The sequence below is a fragment of the Monodelphis domestica genome, chromosome 5, assembly GCF_027887165.1.
Source record: "Monodelphis domestica isolate mMonDom1 chromosome 5, mMonDom1.pri, whole genome shotgun sequence".
NCBI lineage: Eukaryota > Metazoa > Chordata > Mammalia > Didelphimorphia > Didelphidae > Monodelphis > Monodelphis domestica.
The window spans coordinates 171,548,789-171,566,846 of record NC_077231.1 but is presented as its reverse complement, the minus strand read 5'-3'; the positions used below and the strand labels follow the sequence as shown (position 1 = coordinate 171,566,846).

The 18,058-nt window shown below is 38.3% G+C and overlaps 1 protein-coding gene across 2 annotated transcripts in view; it reads right to left on the bottom strand.

Moving 5' to 3' along the window:
* LOC100617027 (B cell receptor associated protein 29) overlaps positions 1-18,058 on the bottom strand; it is a 78,438-nt gene that overhangs the window by 57,803 nt on the left and 2,577 nt on the right. For both annotated transcript variants that reach the window (XM_007504115.2, XM_007504117.3), the window contains exons 3-6: positions 10,144-10,244; positions 7,433-7,583; positions 3,430-3,565; positions 877-985 (exon numbers count right to left, since the gene is read on the bottom strand). In XM_007504115.2, the coding sequence (XP_007504177.1) occupies positions 877-985; positions 3,430-3,565; positions 7,433-7,583; positions 10,144-10,244 (497 nt within the window). The remainder of the gene's footprint in view (positions 1-876; positions 986-3,429; positions 3,566-7,432; positions 7,584-10,143; positions 10,245-18,058) is intronic.

Here is an 18,058-nt window from a genome sequence, read left to right as displayed (position 1 = left end):
GAGATTGTAAATTGGAGATCTACATATCTATACTGAATGCTCTCAAAGTCTGTTTTGTGAGTCTTTCCAATCAATCACAGAAATCAGGGAACACTTATCTGTTAGATGCATCTGGGGGGGGGGGGGGGCTCATCACATGAATATTCCAACACAGATATCCTAAACCCAAGGGCTGTCCTAGGAGACCAATTTGTTTTTGTAGCTGTAGTGCTACTGTAAAAAAGAATCACCTCCCAATTCCTGACTAATCAGCAGGAAAACAGACCAAAGAGAACTGTTTTCATATAAGGTGAATAGGTTCTAACATACACCCTCATGTCCCAAGAGGCTCTATGCCCAAAATAAGGACTAAGACAGATGTCTAAAACCCACCCACCCAGTCACCACTTTGGGGAGAAGTTCAGTCTATGTCCCCATTCTCTGATTTTAATGGATATTTCCCCTATATTTGACAGATGGCAAGGTTTTTCTCTGCTTATCACAGACTATGAGTTAATACTGCAGTAAGCAACATTTTTTCTTGGGATCAAGACAGAAATGATAAATATAATCGAATAGGAAAATATGACTTATTCTACATAAATTTGTTTATAAACAACTTTTCTGGATCATGGTTCTTTTGTCAAGTCAGATGACCTGTGTATACAACATAAATCTGTAAAAAAACCTAAAATGTTTTTGTAAAACACAGTATGTTTCTGCTGGATGAAGCAATGTTTTACCTTTATATTTCTAATAAGTATCTATAAATAGAACAGGATGTTCCAGTTAGATGGATATTTCTGGATTAGTTTTGTTTTAGGGAAAATATTGAAATATAACAGTATAAAAAGTCAAAGTCATTCTCCCCACATTTGAACATGCATAGAAAATTACCTTCTGAAGTCTTCATTAACTCCGCTTTCAGTTTTTCCACACTTTCCACTAGATTTTTATTTTCTGAATCTATTTTCTGTTCGTCTCCCTTGCCAGTTTTCTCCAAGGCCTATTACAAAACAATTTTGCAAGAAGTTAATGTTAACTGGAATTATGATGATTTTTTTTTTTGACAGGGAAATTAACAATGAGCAAACTACTTGAATAGATCCATTTTCTATTACTGGCTACCATCTAGCAGAAACATCCTGAAATGAGTAAGGTGAGTTTTCACCAAATTCAAATTCCAACTTCAAAGGGATTACAAAGGGAAAAGTATAAATCTAAAACATTAGGTGACTTTTAAAGAAATAGCTCTCCTGTGTCTTGCACACAGTAGCAGGTATTAATATTTAATAGCTGTTGAATTATCTAGCTGATGTTACTAGTAAAAAAAATTTTTTTAAAGAATTTAATCATGACCTTTATGCAAATAAATGATAACAAAGTACTTTATTTTTGTTGTTTTTGGGAGGTGGGTCTATTTGTGGAAGTACATTTTGAGAATATATTGTGGTCTACTTTTACCCATGGCACTTGGAAAACTGAATAAATCATAAGTGAATGGTCTAAATTATTTTTACTCAATCTGAACACTAGACAGTTCAAATTATATTTAAAAAAACCGAGGATTCTCAAAATAATTATTTTTCTTCATTTAATTCATCTAAGGCAAAAAAAAAAGAAAGAGGTGAATTCAAAGGTTAAACATTTGACAGAAGTAATACCCTTAAAAAAAGAAAAAACTCTGACTCAGCACAGGGTTCAGGTTCACAAACTCTTTGTATTTGTATGGAAATTATTAGAACAGATATAACAATCTAGTCTATTCTTTATAAGAGATATATCAATGTAATTTTAAGGTTACCAAAAGATGAAAAAACAAAGTTAATACCTAAGAAGTGAAATATCAAAATATGAAAATTATCTAGGAATATGAGGTTCAGCATTTCATTGAAATTTCATAACTTGTGATTTTAGTTGCTATAGGAAAAATATAGCTTTTGGGAACAATATGGTACCCGAAGCTATTTTGCCCTATTTGTGTCTTTGCTAGGGAGTATAATTTAGTCTATAGACAGCACTGAATAAGCAGAAATATGGTAGGACACAAGACAACATGAGATTAGTACACTGGTAGAGTACTTGATTGTGGTACAGGTCCACAAACTCCAGTTCAATTTCGGGTGGCCAAATTTATTTCTTTTTATCATTTATTGCTTTAGAATAATTCTATCATATCTAGTGAAAGGAGAAGGAAATGATACCTTTTCAATTTTGGGGCCCCTATTGTGACATCAGCAGATTTCACATAACTATAAACAGTTGCATTGCTATTTGCCGATTGTGAAAATTCATAATGAATAGCTATTATGAATTCAGTTAATTCTTTTAAAATATTATATTGATTTCTATGTTCATATTTGTATATATATTTATTGTATTTACTTCTTTTTGTTAAACATTTCTTATTACATTTTAATTTGGTTCCCCTCATCACAGTGTTAGAAGGTTCCTCAAAGGTCACTTAGGTCAACCTATACAGAATGTGCTCAAATAATCACTGTTTGAAGGGCAAGAAAGACAAGCCCATTCTACTTTTTCAAAGCTTTCCTTTTTAGGACACTTTCCCTTATGTATTAGCAGCTTATATGCACTTTTCCATAATATCCATGCTTTGTTTTTAGTTTAACTCTCTGTGACCAAAGCAGAAGCCATGTAATTTCTTTCCCATATGACAAACCTTTAAATACTTGAAAATGGCTATTATTCTTCCCCCAAAGATTAATAACAACAATTATTTTTGTAAGTATGAGTCTATATTAGGTAGCATTCATATAGCACTTTAAGATTTGCAAAGCACTTTAAATATGTTGTTTTATATTTGAGCCTCACAGCAAATCTTTGAGGCAGATGCTATTATTACTCTCATTTTATGGATAAGGAAATAGTTAATCCTTTTAAATGAATTTGTTATCTTTTTATTCTCAACATCTACCTACATCTGACAAAAACAAATTTATGTGTGAAGCATATTTATCCAGCCTACAAAAGGCACATTTGCTCATGTATGGGTTTTGAACAGAAATGCATGCCACCCCGAACATAATTACCCCACAGCTCCCTAGGGGGCTGGATCTCAAACACAGCAGCATTGATACAGTGCATACTTTTCTGCCTGAACTATTCTAGCTCAAGGAAAAACAGTGAGAACTACACAGGAAAAGCCAAGTGGTTGAGTTATAAAATAGTAACCAATAACTCATCTGCAAATGAGGGGCTACCCCCCCCCCCCAAGAAGCAGGATTTACACTCAGGTCTTTTGGTCTTCCAGATCAGTTTCTTGACAATGCTACTTTTGTTTCTCATTACTAAATTAGGAAAAATAAACAATTGATTCTTTCTTACTGACTAAAAAAAATCCCTGAACACACCTTGAAGACATTTAGTTTTTTACAAAGTGGATTTGTTACAAATCATTGAGGGAATTTGATAAAAAGGAATAATAAATACCTGTTTTAGCCTTTCGTTCTCTTCCATATATTTTTTGGCAGCATCATTGTTATTATCTGCTTGTATCTTCAGCACTCCCTTGATTCCCAACTCTTTGGATAGCTGAGTAATGAGGGTAACCAGACGTCGTAATACTCTAAGAAACAAAGGAATTGCAACTTCATAAATACGTCAAATATTTGTCCTGGGATTTACATGCAGAGAAAGACAATGTTTATCTTACTTTTGGTACAGATAGTTGCACAAAGCCAAAGTACAAGGAAAAGGGGTAGGAATGAAAGGGGGACTCATTATAACTTGCAAAGGGCTTATAATAAGCACTCCCCTCCCCCAAAAAAGGTTTCTTCTGCCATTTTTTCAAAAACGAAGCATATACACAGTTGTAACACAGTTTAAAGGTTATTAATAATACCCAGAAATAGGCTAGCAGGCTACAATATTATAGGATGCTTATAGTTCAATGAGCGCCTAGAAGTTAGCATTTTTTTTTAAGCCCTTACTTAAATTCTGTCTTAGTATCAGTTCTAAGACAGAAGAATGGCAGGGGTGAAGCAGCTTGCCAAGGGTCACACAACTAGGAAGTGTATTAAGTCACATTTGAACCCAGGGCCTCCCATCTCCAGGGCTGGCTCTCTCTCCACTGAGCCATGTAGCTGCTCCTAGAACTCAGTCTTTATGTAGTACACGGTCAGATGTGGCCCTGGGCATAATTCTGACTCAGTTCTCATTTCTTTTCTGCCTCCTCTTTTCTTTTAGTACCTTTTCTTTCAGGTCTTTTCACATGTTCCCATAGTTCCTTTCCTCTTCTCCCCAGCCTCTACCCTGGTTGGACCTTTTCCTTTCTTAAAACAAGTTCTTACCTTCCACCTTAGAATCAATATTATGTATTGGTTCCAAGGCAGAAGAGTGGTAAGGGTTAGTGTGATTTTTAAATTTCCTCCATCTCGCTTGGTCTAGCACCCAAGAATGTGCACACCTACACTACATGGGCATGTGCTAGCTAATGACAAATCAGAAACAACTAACTGTGCCCCCTGGGCTGTCCTAAGCCAAGCTGGAGTCACCATCGGCACGTGTGAGGCGCAGGAAGTGAGGTAAAGAACAGCCTCTGGAGTTCGCTCACTTCCTATGGACAGTGCTAGGTGGGGGTTTGTTCTTGGAGCTCAAGCTAGGAGGAGGCCGGCAGGCAGCTTTCCTTCAGATCGGTCATGTGAGTGAAAGGACTGATTCCCTTCCCTGCCTTGGCCCTCCAAGGCCTAAACTCCCTCTGGCTCTGCCAGAAGGTTGTTAACCTCTTTCCTTCTCCCCTTCTTTCCTTCTCTCCCTCTCCTTCTTTCTTACTCCCGTTATAATTAAATTACCATAAAACTCCATTCTGATTTGAGTGTTTCATTTAGGATTTTCATTAGTAAAATCCATGGTGACCTTAAATTAATATATATCAGTCTTTAAAAGTGATTTCCATATCACATTAGGCAATGAGTGTTAAGTGACTTGCCCAGGGTCATACAGTTAGGAAGTGTCTGAGGTCATATTTGAACATAGGACCTCTCAACTCTAGGTAAATCACTGAGCCACCTAGCTGCCCCCTGGACCTTTTCTTTGGAGCATCATCTCAACTCTTTAGTTTTTACCTGTGACAAGGAAGTGGCCCTTCCCTTCACAAAAAAATGATCTCACTACATGAACTTAAAAAAAAAAAAGAAAAAACCAGGACCCTTATCTTTTGTCTTAGAATAAGTACTGTGTATTGGTTGGAAGGCTGAAGAGTGGTAAGTGCTAGGTAATGGGGGTTAATTGACTTGTCCAGAGCTACAGAGCTAGGAAGTGTCTGAGGTCACATTTGAACCCAGGACCTTCTATCTCTAGGCCTGGCTCTCAATCCATTAAGCCTTCTAGCTGTCCCCTACCTACATGGACTCTTGATCTCATTCTCATACTGTATTCTCTAGCAGGTCATCCTAATCTTTAACTTCTTCCTACATATGCCCAAGTCTTAGTCATCCTTAAAAAACTTTCATTTGACCTTGTCATCTGCGAGCCATCATGCTGTATTTTCCAAATTCTTGGAAATAGCTGTCTGCCTGCCCTTGCTGACTTCACTTCCTCTTCTCTCTCACTCCTTAACCCTTCCTAATCTCACCATCCAAATGAAACCCCTCTTTCCAAAGTAATCAGTGACTTCATAATCATCAGTGAGATGTTCTTTTCTCATTCCTCCCCCTCCTTTACCTTCCTGCTGCTGCCTATGACCTAGCTGAACACCCTCTCCTCCTGGACGCTCTTGTCTGGTTCTCCTCTCCTTACCTGTCTGAATGACACTTCTCGGTCTCCTTTGCTGGCTTATCATCGAATCCTGCCTATTATCTCCTGGTGTATGCCAAGGCTCTGCTCTGGGCCCTTGTCTCATCCCTTGGCAGTCTCTCATTTGATAACCTCATCAGCTCCTCTGGGTCAAATGATCATCTCTAGGCATTAGACCACAGAATTTATATACCAGTAAAGATCTTTCTCTTGGGCTCCAGTCTTATGTTACGATTTCAGATTATATATAGGCATCTCAAACTCATTAAGTAGAAAAGAGAACTTATCACAGTTTCCCCCAAACTCACCCTTCTTCTGAATTTCCCTACTGCTGCTGAGCAATTTATTTTCTAGATTCTCATGTTCACAGCATCAGCATTATCCTCATCTTCCCACTTTTCCTTATTCTACATATCTAGTAACTATTGTCAAATCTTCTTGTTTCTTCCTCCACATCATCTCTTTTGTCTACCACTTCTCATTACTCATGTGGCTATTACCTTCACGTCAGCACCTTGCTCCCTCTCACCTAGGCTACTTAATGGTTTCCAAACTGGTCTCTCTGCCTCAAATCTCTCCACATGCTGCTCCAAGAGAGCTGTGAAAATGTGATCCTTAAGTACAGATCTGACTATATCATACACAGCCTGCCTTTCCTCCCTCAGCAATAAACTCCATTACCTTTAGGTTAAGCTATAAGCCCCTTGGTTTCCTTTAGAAAACCCTTCACAACCAGGCCCCAATTTGTTAAAAATGACACCCCTTCTTGTATGCCATGGTCAAATCAAATCAAATCAAATGGTTTTCTAGCTGTTTCTCTTACCTGGTTGCACATTCCCCCAGTTCCATGCCTTTGTAGTAGGCACTGACCTTAACTGGAATGTCCTCCCTTCTCTTTCCCACCTTTTCAGATACCACCTTCAACATGAAGCAGCTTCTTATCCTCCCAACATCTACTGATCTTTCTCCTCAAACTATCTAGTATTTATTCTGTATATATTTATATGCATGGACATATCATCTCCCTTGATAGAGTATAAGTTCTTTGAGACCAGGGATTAGTTTATTTGTCTTTGTATGTCTAAAGCCCAATGCACTGCTTGGGACATAGTATTTAATAAATTGTTAATTGATGGATACAGATAATGTCCACATCCCTGCTTCACTGGCACCCTTTTACAACTCACCTGCCTGCTGTTTGATTACTGCTAGATATGCCATGTGACTAGCAAGTCAAGCTGTATTACTAATGGGTAATAATAACAGCTCCATCTATTATCTTCCAGATAACATTTGTATTTCAGCAGTGCTCTAAAGCACATTAAATCACAAAGAATAAGGGACAGAAGAATTTCAGGCAGTGTGATGGAACCAGTGAAGGCCACTTGTTGGGAAAGGCTTGGAAAGGCAGTCCCGTGCTGCATGGCCTAGCCTCATGTTTCAGGAAGCTTTCTCTGCAGATGCTATAACCCTGGCCCTGGGGCAGCTGTATCTTTTCAAAGAAGACATCTAGAATTCCAGGAACCAAAAACAATGGCTAGGAATTCAATTTTCAATTTGGTACTTATATCCTGAAATTAATGTTATGGCAATGGATTTCTTTGGTGAAGCCACCAGAGTGAAAGAGAATAGGCAGATGGAGAAACTAATTATCTGGGGATGGAGTGGGCCTTCTTTTTAAAGTATGCCTTTCACTTACAGCCATAAAAATAAGGAGAATCCAGAAATATAAAGATTCCTTTGTGCCCTGAAAAGTTTCATCTGTACATGTTCATAAGCACTGGGATTGTTGCTTGAACTCTTTTCAAGCCCGTGACTAATAGAATACTTCTTTACTTCTCTCACAGCATCTAAAAAAGAGAAATTAAAAAAAAAAGTTTGTTGCCTTATACAAAGAAGAAAACAATTAAAAAATGTTTTAATTTGTTCACTGTCTTATTTGTAGAGATTATCGAGCTCCTCAAAGACAGGAATTGCATCATATTGCAACATATATTCAGAGAATGACTTTTGATGTCATCTGAAATCCCAAGGCAATTAAGGGCCCACACCACTCACTTGTTACTATTATTTTCTGTCTGACAGGCATCTTTTATATATAAAGACTGGCTTCCGTTTCCTCACATAAATAACTCTCATGGTGCTATAGGATCTGAACACCAAAAAGGGAAAAGGCTTCATCCAAAGGACAAACTATGAGGTGGCACTGTCTGCTTTGATTTATCTTGAAATAATTATTAAACATTTAAATAATACATTAATAAAGTTCTTTCTTACTCAGGTTAACTGTGATCCCAGAGGACTGATTATGATGCTACCCACCTCCTCGACAGAAAGAAAATGGTCTCAAGGTGAAGAATAAGATATCTAGTTTTCAGATATGCACAATGCAAGAATTTATTTTGCTTGATTATGCATATTTGCTGTAAAAGTTTTCTTTTACTTTTTTTGGTGGAAAAAATGAAAGAAAAAAATTTTTGCTAACAGAAAAAAATTAAATTTAGGAAAAAAAATCTCTCAGAGTCATGTTTTCCTTTACTTTCCTAAACACATAAATATTTCCAGGTGTTATGGTACAATGAAAAAAGAGTACTGACTTTAGAGTTGTGATATCTGTACTAGGTTTTAGTTCAAGTTCTTGTATTAACTATCCAAGTGACACTGGACAAGTCAGTTCACTTCTCTCTCTCTGAGCTTTAATTTCATAAACTGATAAAAAATAAAATATTAGACTAGATTCTCTCCAAGGTCTTTTCTATATTTAACATCCTAATAGTCTAAGTTTCTACTGCAAAAAACTGATAAAGTACAACTTGCTCAGTTTTAGGGAGTGCCATATAACTAGACACCACTTATGGTATGCAAGAGGAATTAAGCTCTAAATCAAGGTTTGCCCTTCTTCTGGAAGTACACAAAGCAAACGAGTTGTGTTTGTTTTTCATATCACCATGATCTGTCAGGAACTTAGTCTTTCTAAAAAAAAAAAGACAAATTGTCTTCCTATACCCCACCATGGGCAGTTCGGTGGCACAGTGTATGGAAGGCTGGGACTAGGGTCAGTAAACCTGAGTTCAAATCCAGCCTCAAATACTTACTCCTGGGTGAACCTGGCAAGTCACTTAACCCTGCTTGCCTCAATTTCCTCAACCATAAAATAAACTGGAGTAAGAAATGGAAATCCATTCCAGTACTTCTGCCAAGAAAACTCTCAATGAAGTCAAAAGATGAGACTGAACAATACCCCCCCTAAAGTGAACAAGATCATAAAGCTAGAACAATGAGAGTAAAGCTTTAAAGAACTAGATAAATGTCAGTTAACAGCATGATAATCTCCTGTCATCTAATCCAAGTGTCCTCATTTTATAAGTGAGAAAACTGAGATCAGAGAAGTTTAGTAATTTGTCCCCCAGAGAGCAAGTGGCGCATTTGAGACTTGACTGTATATGACCTTTATAGCTTAACAGAAGTCAGATCAGTCTTTGATTTACAAACATCTTATGTTCTGAATGTTTATTTTGAGTTGTTTAGAATAGAAATGACATCTTATACAAACATGGTCATAAAATGGTTTGGTTTCTAGGCTAGCCAATAAAAGTTTATTCAACCTATGATATAGAACTTCTTTAAGCTATAAAATACTAAACATTTTCAAAAAAAATTTAAAGCAAAAAACAATATAGTTGTAAATGTTCATTGTTTCAGTTACCCTATGGGATTAAATAGACTAAATGGGCCAATCTGGTAGTTAAACAAAAGACTTTTTTATACTGATTCTGTTTCTGTGGGGGGAAAGTGTATGGTAAAGGGTAAGTGGGGAACATAAATGTGCCAGGAGCATGCTAGTAAGTGGCTATGTTCCTTTGGGCTTCAGTTTTCTTTTCTGCAAAGTGAGAGGGTTGAACCTGATGATTCAGCTCTAAGAAATCTATTACTCCCCTTCCGCCTCAGCAGAGAGCTGCTATAGGCACAATTAGGGAATATAATAGATGAGGGAACACTCTTCCCATTAAAAAAGGAAAACATTCATAAATCAAAGTCATACTGACTCTTAAAATCCAAACACACAATGAACTCATCCTTAAACTTTAAATTGGAAAAACAAACCCCCAAATAGCCAGAACTCTTTATATACATCTACTAGAGAAATATACTATTTAATTACTAGGAAGTTGTTTTTTCAGCTGGAACTGACTCTTTGTGACCTCATTTGGGGTTTTCTGGGCAAAGATACTGGAATAGTTTGCCATTTATTTCTCAAGTTCAGATAGAGGAAACTGAGGCAAACAGGGTCACACAGCTAGTAAGTGTCAGGCTGGATAGGAAATCAAGAAGATTCTGCACTCTATCTATTGTGCCACTTAGCTGCTTAGAATCCTTTATTTACGTCCACAGGAGAGATGTACTACTTACCAAGAAACAGAACAATCAACAGGACAATAATTGTAAGAAATGCCTTATTCCAGTAAGTTGCAATTTTACCCCACAGTGGGAACATAAAGATCTTCTGCCACCTGGAACACAAAAGCAATAGCAGTATGTTAGGGAAAGAGGGAGGTCAGGGGGCTGGTAGTTAAATGAGCAAATGAATCAATAAATGGGTTAAAACTGCAGGAGGATATAACTACTGTCAACCACCTATTGGGAGCTAGAGAGAACCTACGTTCAAATCTTGGCTTTGTCATTCATTAGTTAGGTGATCTTGGGGCAAGGCCTATTTCTTTAGGCCTCACTTACAATACCTAGAAAATGAGCAGGCTAGATTAAATGGCCTTTTGGGTACCTTCTAGCTCTACAACTATGATCCCATGACTTGCTCCAATGTAAGAATGCCCCTAAAAAGTTAAGCAATTATTTCAGTTAAAGAAAAAAAAAGATACATGATTAATAAAAACAATTGTCTTGTGCCCAAATTGGGAAACCCTACAAATTCATATCTAGCCTCTACCAGGCTCTCCCTGATATACAGCAATCATTTTATTCACCTCTGATTGTCACAGCTCAAAAAGGTTCATTCTCCTCCCTCCACCCCTTCTCTTAGTTGGCTCCCTATCACACTGCCCACAGAAGCTGTTTCAAAACTTCTCTTCTTTCCTCAAGGCCTCAATTTCTCTCCTCCCCCTTCTTTCTCAATAGTCATGTCCTGATTAGACTGAGACCATCTAGCTTGAGTTCCCTCACCTCCACATTCAAAAATCTCTCTACAATAGCTTCGCTCTTTGTGGTGGCCAAAAATTGGAAAACGAAGGGATGCCCTTCGATTGGAGAATGGCTGGACAAATTGTGGTATATGTTGGTGATGGAATACTATTGTGCTAAAAGGAATAATAAAGTGGAGGAATTCCATGGAGACTGGAACGACCTCCAGGAAGTGATGCTGAGTGAGAGGAGCAGAACCAGGAGAACATTGTACACAGAGACTGATACATTGTGGTACAATCGAAGGTGATGGACTTCTCCATTAGTGGCAATGCAGTGATCCTGAACAATCCGGAGGGACCTATGAGAAAGAACACTGACCACATTCAGAGGAAAAACTGTGGGAGCAAAAACACAGAAAAAAACAACTACTTGATTACATGGGTTGAGGGGGATATGACTGGGGATGTAGACTCCAAATGAACATCCAAGGGTAAACATCAACAACGTGAAAAGTTTTTGACCAAAGACACATGTAAAACCCAGTGGAATTGTGAGAATATGGGAGGGGTGGAGGGATGGGAGGGAAAGAATATGATTCTTGTAACCAAGGAATAATGTTCTAAATTGACCAATTAAATTTTTTTTAAAAATCATTAAAAAAATCTCTCTACAACTTCATGTCTCATTTGGCCCTATTGTTCAAATGTCTGAGTTTTTTTTTAAAACCCCTACTTTCTGACTTAGAAAAATAAGTATTGGTCCCAAAGTGGAAGTGGTAAGGGCTGAGCAATTAGTCACAGAGTCACAGAGATAGGAAGTATCCAAGACCCTTCTGACTCCAGGTCTGGCTCTCTACCCACTGAGCCCTTCCAAACCCCCAATGTCAGACTCTTTGTGACCCCATTTAGGTGGTGGTGTTTTGTTTTGTTTTGTTTTTTTGGCAAAGATTGGAGTGTGGTTTTTTTACTCATTTACAGGTAAGGAAACGGAGATAAACAGAAGGGATGTGTTCAGGGGCATACAGGTAGTGTCTGAGGCTGGATTTGAACTTAGGTGTTCATGACTAGGCCTAGCACTCTGTCCACTTTGCCACCTGGCTGCCCATTTAGTTCTAGGCTCCAGTCTCATTGACTTCTTTCAAGGCTGAACTACACACCTGTTTCTACCTGAGCTTACTCCATTTATTACTCCTAGTTCTAATATTGCACCTCCATACTCCTTCCAGATCTCCTTATCTTTTTCTCTCTTCCCCATCATCACCACTTAACCAACAGACCAATCCCCAGAAACAAAGAAAAGCCTTCTGCCTAAGTAAGTGCTTCCTGACTGGCTTCCGTTCTCTTTATGTAACATCTTCTTTGTCTGGTCTATGCTTACTGTCTCTACTACTTCCCCATTCACTTTCTCCTTAACCTCTTTCAATCTGGCTTCCTACCCAAGCTCCCCACTTCTCTAGTTATTATCCTTGACCTTAATGTGGCCCCTGACACTGCTGATGGAACCTTTCTCTGCCTTAAAACCCAGAAAGAACCTTGCCCTCGACAGCCCTGCAAAGCCTCCTCCCATCGCTCTCTTTTCTTTCTCAGCCAAACTCTATGAAAAAGCATTTTATACTCACTTCATTTCCTCTCCCTCCCTCCCCACTCTTTGCAATCTGGCTTCCTATGGTGACTGACACTCAATGGAAACTGTTCTTTTCAAAATTCCCAAAGATGGCTTCATTGCCCTTTCCTGGTCTTCATCCTTCTTGACTTCTCTACCCCCTTTGGCAATGCTGACTATCCTGTCCTTCTGGGTTTTCATGACATTCTTTTCTCTATAAAGATATCAAGATAAGTGGAGAGATCTATATCTAGCCACATACCTACTGGACATTTCGAAGTGGAAGTCTCAGAATTTTCAAATTCAACAAGTTCAAACTTGCACTCAGTTCTCCCAAACCCTCTCCATTCTAAACTTCCCAATTTCTGTTGAAGACCCTCACATCTTTCCAGTCTCCTAGATTGTCACTCCATCATTATCCTGCCTAATCCTGTCATTTATGCCTGAGACTTCTTCTCTCCTCACAAAGCTACCATCTTGGCTCAGGCCTTCCTCACTCTTCACCTGGAGTACTGCAACACCTTCCTAACCGGTCTCCCCACCTCAAGTCTGGCAGGAACACGCTCTTGCCAAACCCTTACTTTCTGTCTCAGAATCAATACTGTGTATTGGTTCCAAAGTGGAAGAGAAGCAAGGGCTAAGAAATGGGGGTTTTGACTTGCCCAGGGTCACAGAGCTGGGAAGTATCTGAGGTCAAATTTGAACCCAGGTCCCTCTGTCTCTGGGCCTGGCTCTCAATCCACTGAGCCACCTAGTATCCCCAAGCAATTTTCTTTGAGAGCACATCAAACCATGTAACTACTTCAAACTTATTAGCTTCTTATTGCTTCTAGAATAGAATATGAAAATCCTCTTTTAAAGTCCTTCATCACCTGGTCCCAGCCTAAATTACTAATCTCATTGTATATCCCCTGCCTCTCACTTGGCTATCCAGGCAAACTGGTCTTTTCTGTTTCTCGCCCACAAAACTCCATCTCTTCATACCTTTGGCCTGCTTGTCTTGTATGCCTGGATGGCACTCCTCACCTCCGTCTGCCTCAGAGTTCTCTACAAGACAGCTTAAATACTATCTTTTACATGAAGCCTTTTCCTGATTTCTTCAATTGCTAATGCCCTCTTCCCCAAACTATCGAATGTGGAATTATTTCATATATACTTGTATTAATTTTGTTTGCATATATTTGTTGTTTCCCTCCACTAGAATGTAAACTGCTTGTGAAAAGAGTTGTTTCACTCTTTGGACTTCTATCCCCAGTGCACAGCACATAGTAGATTCTTAATAAGAGCTTGTTTATTCATTTGGTAATTGAATAGCCATTCTCCATGGCCTGCCCCTGTTCCAGGGCCATATTTTCTTGGCTTCTTTGATATTACTCTTTCCTGTATAGCGAATATAGTACTATAGTATATATAGTATACTGATCTGTGTTTAAATCTTATTGTAGGTCTGACTTCCTTCCTGATCTCTAACAGTTTATAATAATCTTCCTGTTTCTGCTCTAGTCTATGTGTAGTAAACAACTCTGAAATGTAAAAGATTCTAGTCTAGTAATTAGACTCTAGTTTGAGATCTTTCCAGGAGGCAAAGCTCCATCGACTTCATCTGGTCATACTAGTTTCTAATGTCTAGCTTTAAGTGTCCTGAGTCCAGCTAGGTTTTTCATCTTCTGATAATTTTTTTAAAATCCTTTCTTAAGGTGTTATCTGAATGCAAATGATCCAATTCCTAGTTTAATTTTTTCAAAAAGCTTAATCAACATCAAATACTTATATTTTTACAGCATAGAGCTTACTTTATATACTACTGGAATCAGAGACAAAAAGAGAGTAGCACAGAGAGATGGAAAGTTTTCTACATCAGACATTCTAAAATTATAAATCCATAACTGAAGAATGAAGGGCAACTAGGAGTCCCAGTGTAGAGAATACCAGGCTGGAGTCAGGAAGACTCATCTTTATGAGTTCAAATCTGACCTCAGAAACCTCCTAGCTGTATGACCATTTAATCCGGTTGGCCTCAGTTTCTTCATCTGTAAAATGAGCTGGAGAAGGAAATGGCAAACCTCACCAGTATCTTTGCCAAGAAAACCCCAAATGGGGTCACAAAGGATTAGCCACAACTAAACTAATAAATAACAACCAAAGAACTAAAGGCCAAAGTAGGCTTAAACAACTATAATTCCACAAATACAGGATTTGGCATCAGGAAGGGGTGCTTTCTAATTCTCCTTCACATACTCTGACTGCAGGCAAATGATGACATCCCTCAGTCTCAGTTTCCTCCTCTGTAAAGTGGGGACAGGATTAATAATAGCACCTACCTCACAGGGTTCTTATGAGGATCGTGGATATCATGCATGTACATTATCTGGTAAACTTTAAAGTGCTATTTATAGCTGGCTCTTGGACCTCTGCAAGGATGGGTGAACCTCCATTCAGGAGGATGGAGACAAGAGTAGTACAGAATGGGCAAGCATGGACTGGTTGTGGTCTGTATTGTTGGAGATATACTAAATCGATGAGATGCCAGATCCATATGAGAATCAAAGACAGCTAAATGGCATGGTGTCTAGAGGAGCGAACCTAGAGTCAGAAGACCTGAGTTCAAATTTGAATTTAGATCTTTTATTAGCTGTGTGACCTGATCAAACCACTTAACCATCATCTGTCTCAGGTTTTGCATCACTAAAAAAGGGATTATAATAGTACCTACCTCCCAGGGTTGTTGTGAGGATCAAACGAGATATTTGGAAAGTGCTTAAAGTGCTATATAAGTGGTAGGTTATTGTTAAATTAGAGTAACATAATTATAGAGCAATGAGTGAGCACCTGCTTCCTTCACTTAATTTTAGGGGTTATTTTTGTTTTTTTCTTGCTTAGTATCTACTTATAAATATGCCATTTTGAAAGTATATAAGCTTTCCCCTATATAAATGTATCCATAACAACTGTGTGAAAGATACATGTAAAAGAGAAATAAGGCAACTGGTATTAACAGGAGGAAAGAAATTCATGATGGCAAAATCGGGCCTTCTGACCCTTTACTTCCTGTCTGAGCAAAAGCTCAAGTTCTCATTCTTGGTATTCTACTTAGGAAATTGATCATACAGTCTATTTCTAAAATGGGGGTAGTAAGTGGTTACATGTTAGTTTTGCATCCAGAATATCACTGGGAGGTGCATAAGGTCCGAACTGAAAGCTTGAAGAGCTATTGTCTGAAGAGACAAGACAGAGATGCTAATTACAGAAAGACAGGGCTCTCTTCCATCTAGGAATTTTCATTTAAGATGGATACCACTAATACATACATAAAAAGATAAATGCTAGAAATAACACGAAGTTCCAAACAAGGATGAGTGTATGAATATACAAAGAGATCTCTTAGCAATCTGTTCCTTTTTCAGAAGCAGGATTAACAACAAAATTGGGGGATTGGTTCAGCAGTGGGGTTTAACCTTAAATCAGACCTACAAGCCAATGTATACCAAAGGAAGCTAGGTGGTATAGTGTCCAGAATGCTGGACTTGGCATCAGGAAGACCTGAGTTCATGATTTCAGATACTTACTAGCTGTGTGATCTTGGAAAATTTACTTAACCTGTATGCCTCAGTTTCCATATATACAAAATTAGGATCACCAAAGTACTGATTCTCAAGGACTGGATCGACAAGGATCTAAGGATCATGAAATATTTGTCATATGCTTAGTGCATATTACATGCCCGGCACACAGTAGGTCCACAGTCCTTACTTCCTTCTTTCTCTTAATCTACATGCACATATAATACACTCTTTCTCTGTTATTCCAATTATCAATAGATACTAAGTCATATGCTAAATCATAATATATATATAAAAATAATATAATATATACTAAAACAGACTAAAACACTGAGAATGAGAAAACAAAATCCAATTCAAGTTATGGGCTGTAATTAAACGGGAAAGAATCCTTGAAGCTTGTTTTGGTCATGCTACTCTCTATTCTGTGTGACTGTAAGTTATTTAATTTCTTGGGACCTCAGTTACCTCATTAAAAAAAAAAAACAAACTAACCCTTACTTTCTGTCTTAGTAACAACTCTAAAATAGAAGGACAAGGGTTATGCACACAAGGTTAAAAACACTAGATTCACACATCTAGGAAGAGTTTGAGGCCATATTTGAACCCAGGTCCTCCCATTTCCAGACCTGGTGTTCAAATCCACTGGGCCACCTACTTGGCCTCCAGGTCCCTCATTTTAAAAATGAGAGATTGGGATAGATGACCCTAGAGTTCTAAAAAATGTTTTGACTCATATATCCTTTTACTATGGAAGAGATATGACAGCTAATAAGTGAGGCTGCAGAAAACTTGGGCTCTGAGAATCAATTTAACAACAGTGAAAGAACTCCAAAGACTGAAGAACTGGGACCAAACCCCAGGTACAGGGCTCACCACACTGCTCTCTGTCCCAGTTACATCAAAATAATAAAGACTATTCTCCTCCTCCACACTCTACAATTCAGGGCTCCCTCTCATTTCCATGCCATTGCTAATGTTGTCCCCTATGCCTGGAATGCCCACTTTTGAACTTCCACCTGTTGGATTCATAGCCATTTAAACATTTTTAAAACCCTTACCTTCTATTTTAGAATTGACACTGAGGCCAGAAGGCAGAAGATTGGCAAGGGTTAGGCAACTGGAGTTGTGACAGCTACCTAGTTGTCCCTCTCTACCCATTTTTTAAAGATCAGCTCAAATGCCACTTCCACTAGGAATTCTTCCTTAATATCAAATAGTAAATGTTGATCAGATTAATACATCATTTATTTATGTATTTATTTATTGAATCTCTAATTCAATGATTCAGTAAATTGAAGGAATGTCACTTGGAAGAGGGATTAGATTTGTCTTCCTTGGCTTCAGGTACAGTCTTTGAGTTCTAAGAGCCCTAATGACAAAGAGTAATTTGTCAAAAAAAGTCTTTCTAATAATTACACCAACTAAACAAAAAGTAGAACAGGGTGTCTTTGGAAGCAATGATGGTCTCCACAAAAGGGTAGCATGATCACTGGCTGGTTACACTGTAGAAGAGATTCTCATTCAGCTATAGGTTGGACTAGACCTCTGACATCTTTTCTGTCTGAGATTCCATGCTCCTATTGGCTGGACATAGCCTTGCCTTTCACACCTCACCTCACTGTGATGATGCTTCATTTTCCATTTCTTTAATTAACTTATCATGTAATATTTTGTTCTGTCAGTTCCTCCCAGAAGCTCCATTTTAAAGATGCCCTCCTTGAGGTCAGTGGCTAGAGAGCCAGTTCTAGAGATGGAAGGTCCTAGGTCCAAATCTGGCCTCAGATACTTCCTGGTGTTATGACCCTGAGCAAGTGACTTAACCCCCTTTCCTAGCCTTTACAACACTCTTCTGATTTAGAACCAACACACAGTATTGATTCTAAGACAGAAGATAAGAATTAATTAAAAAAAAAGTGCACATGACAGTCGCTTTCATTAGCACAGTGCCCAGCACACAGTAAGTGCTTAATTAATGCTTCCTGACTTGTTGCTTGTTGATGTGCTTTGGTAGAGAAAGTTCT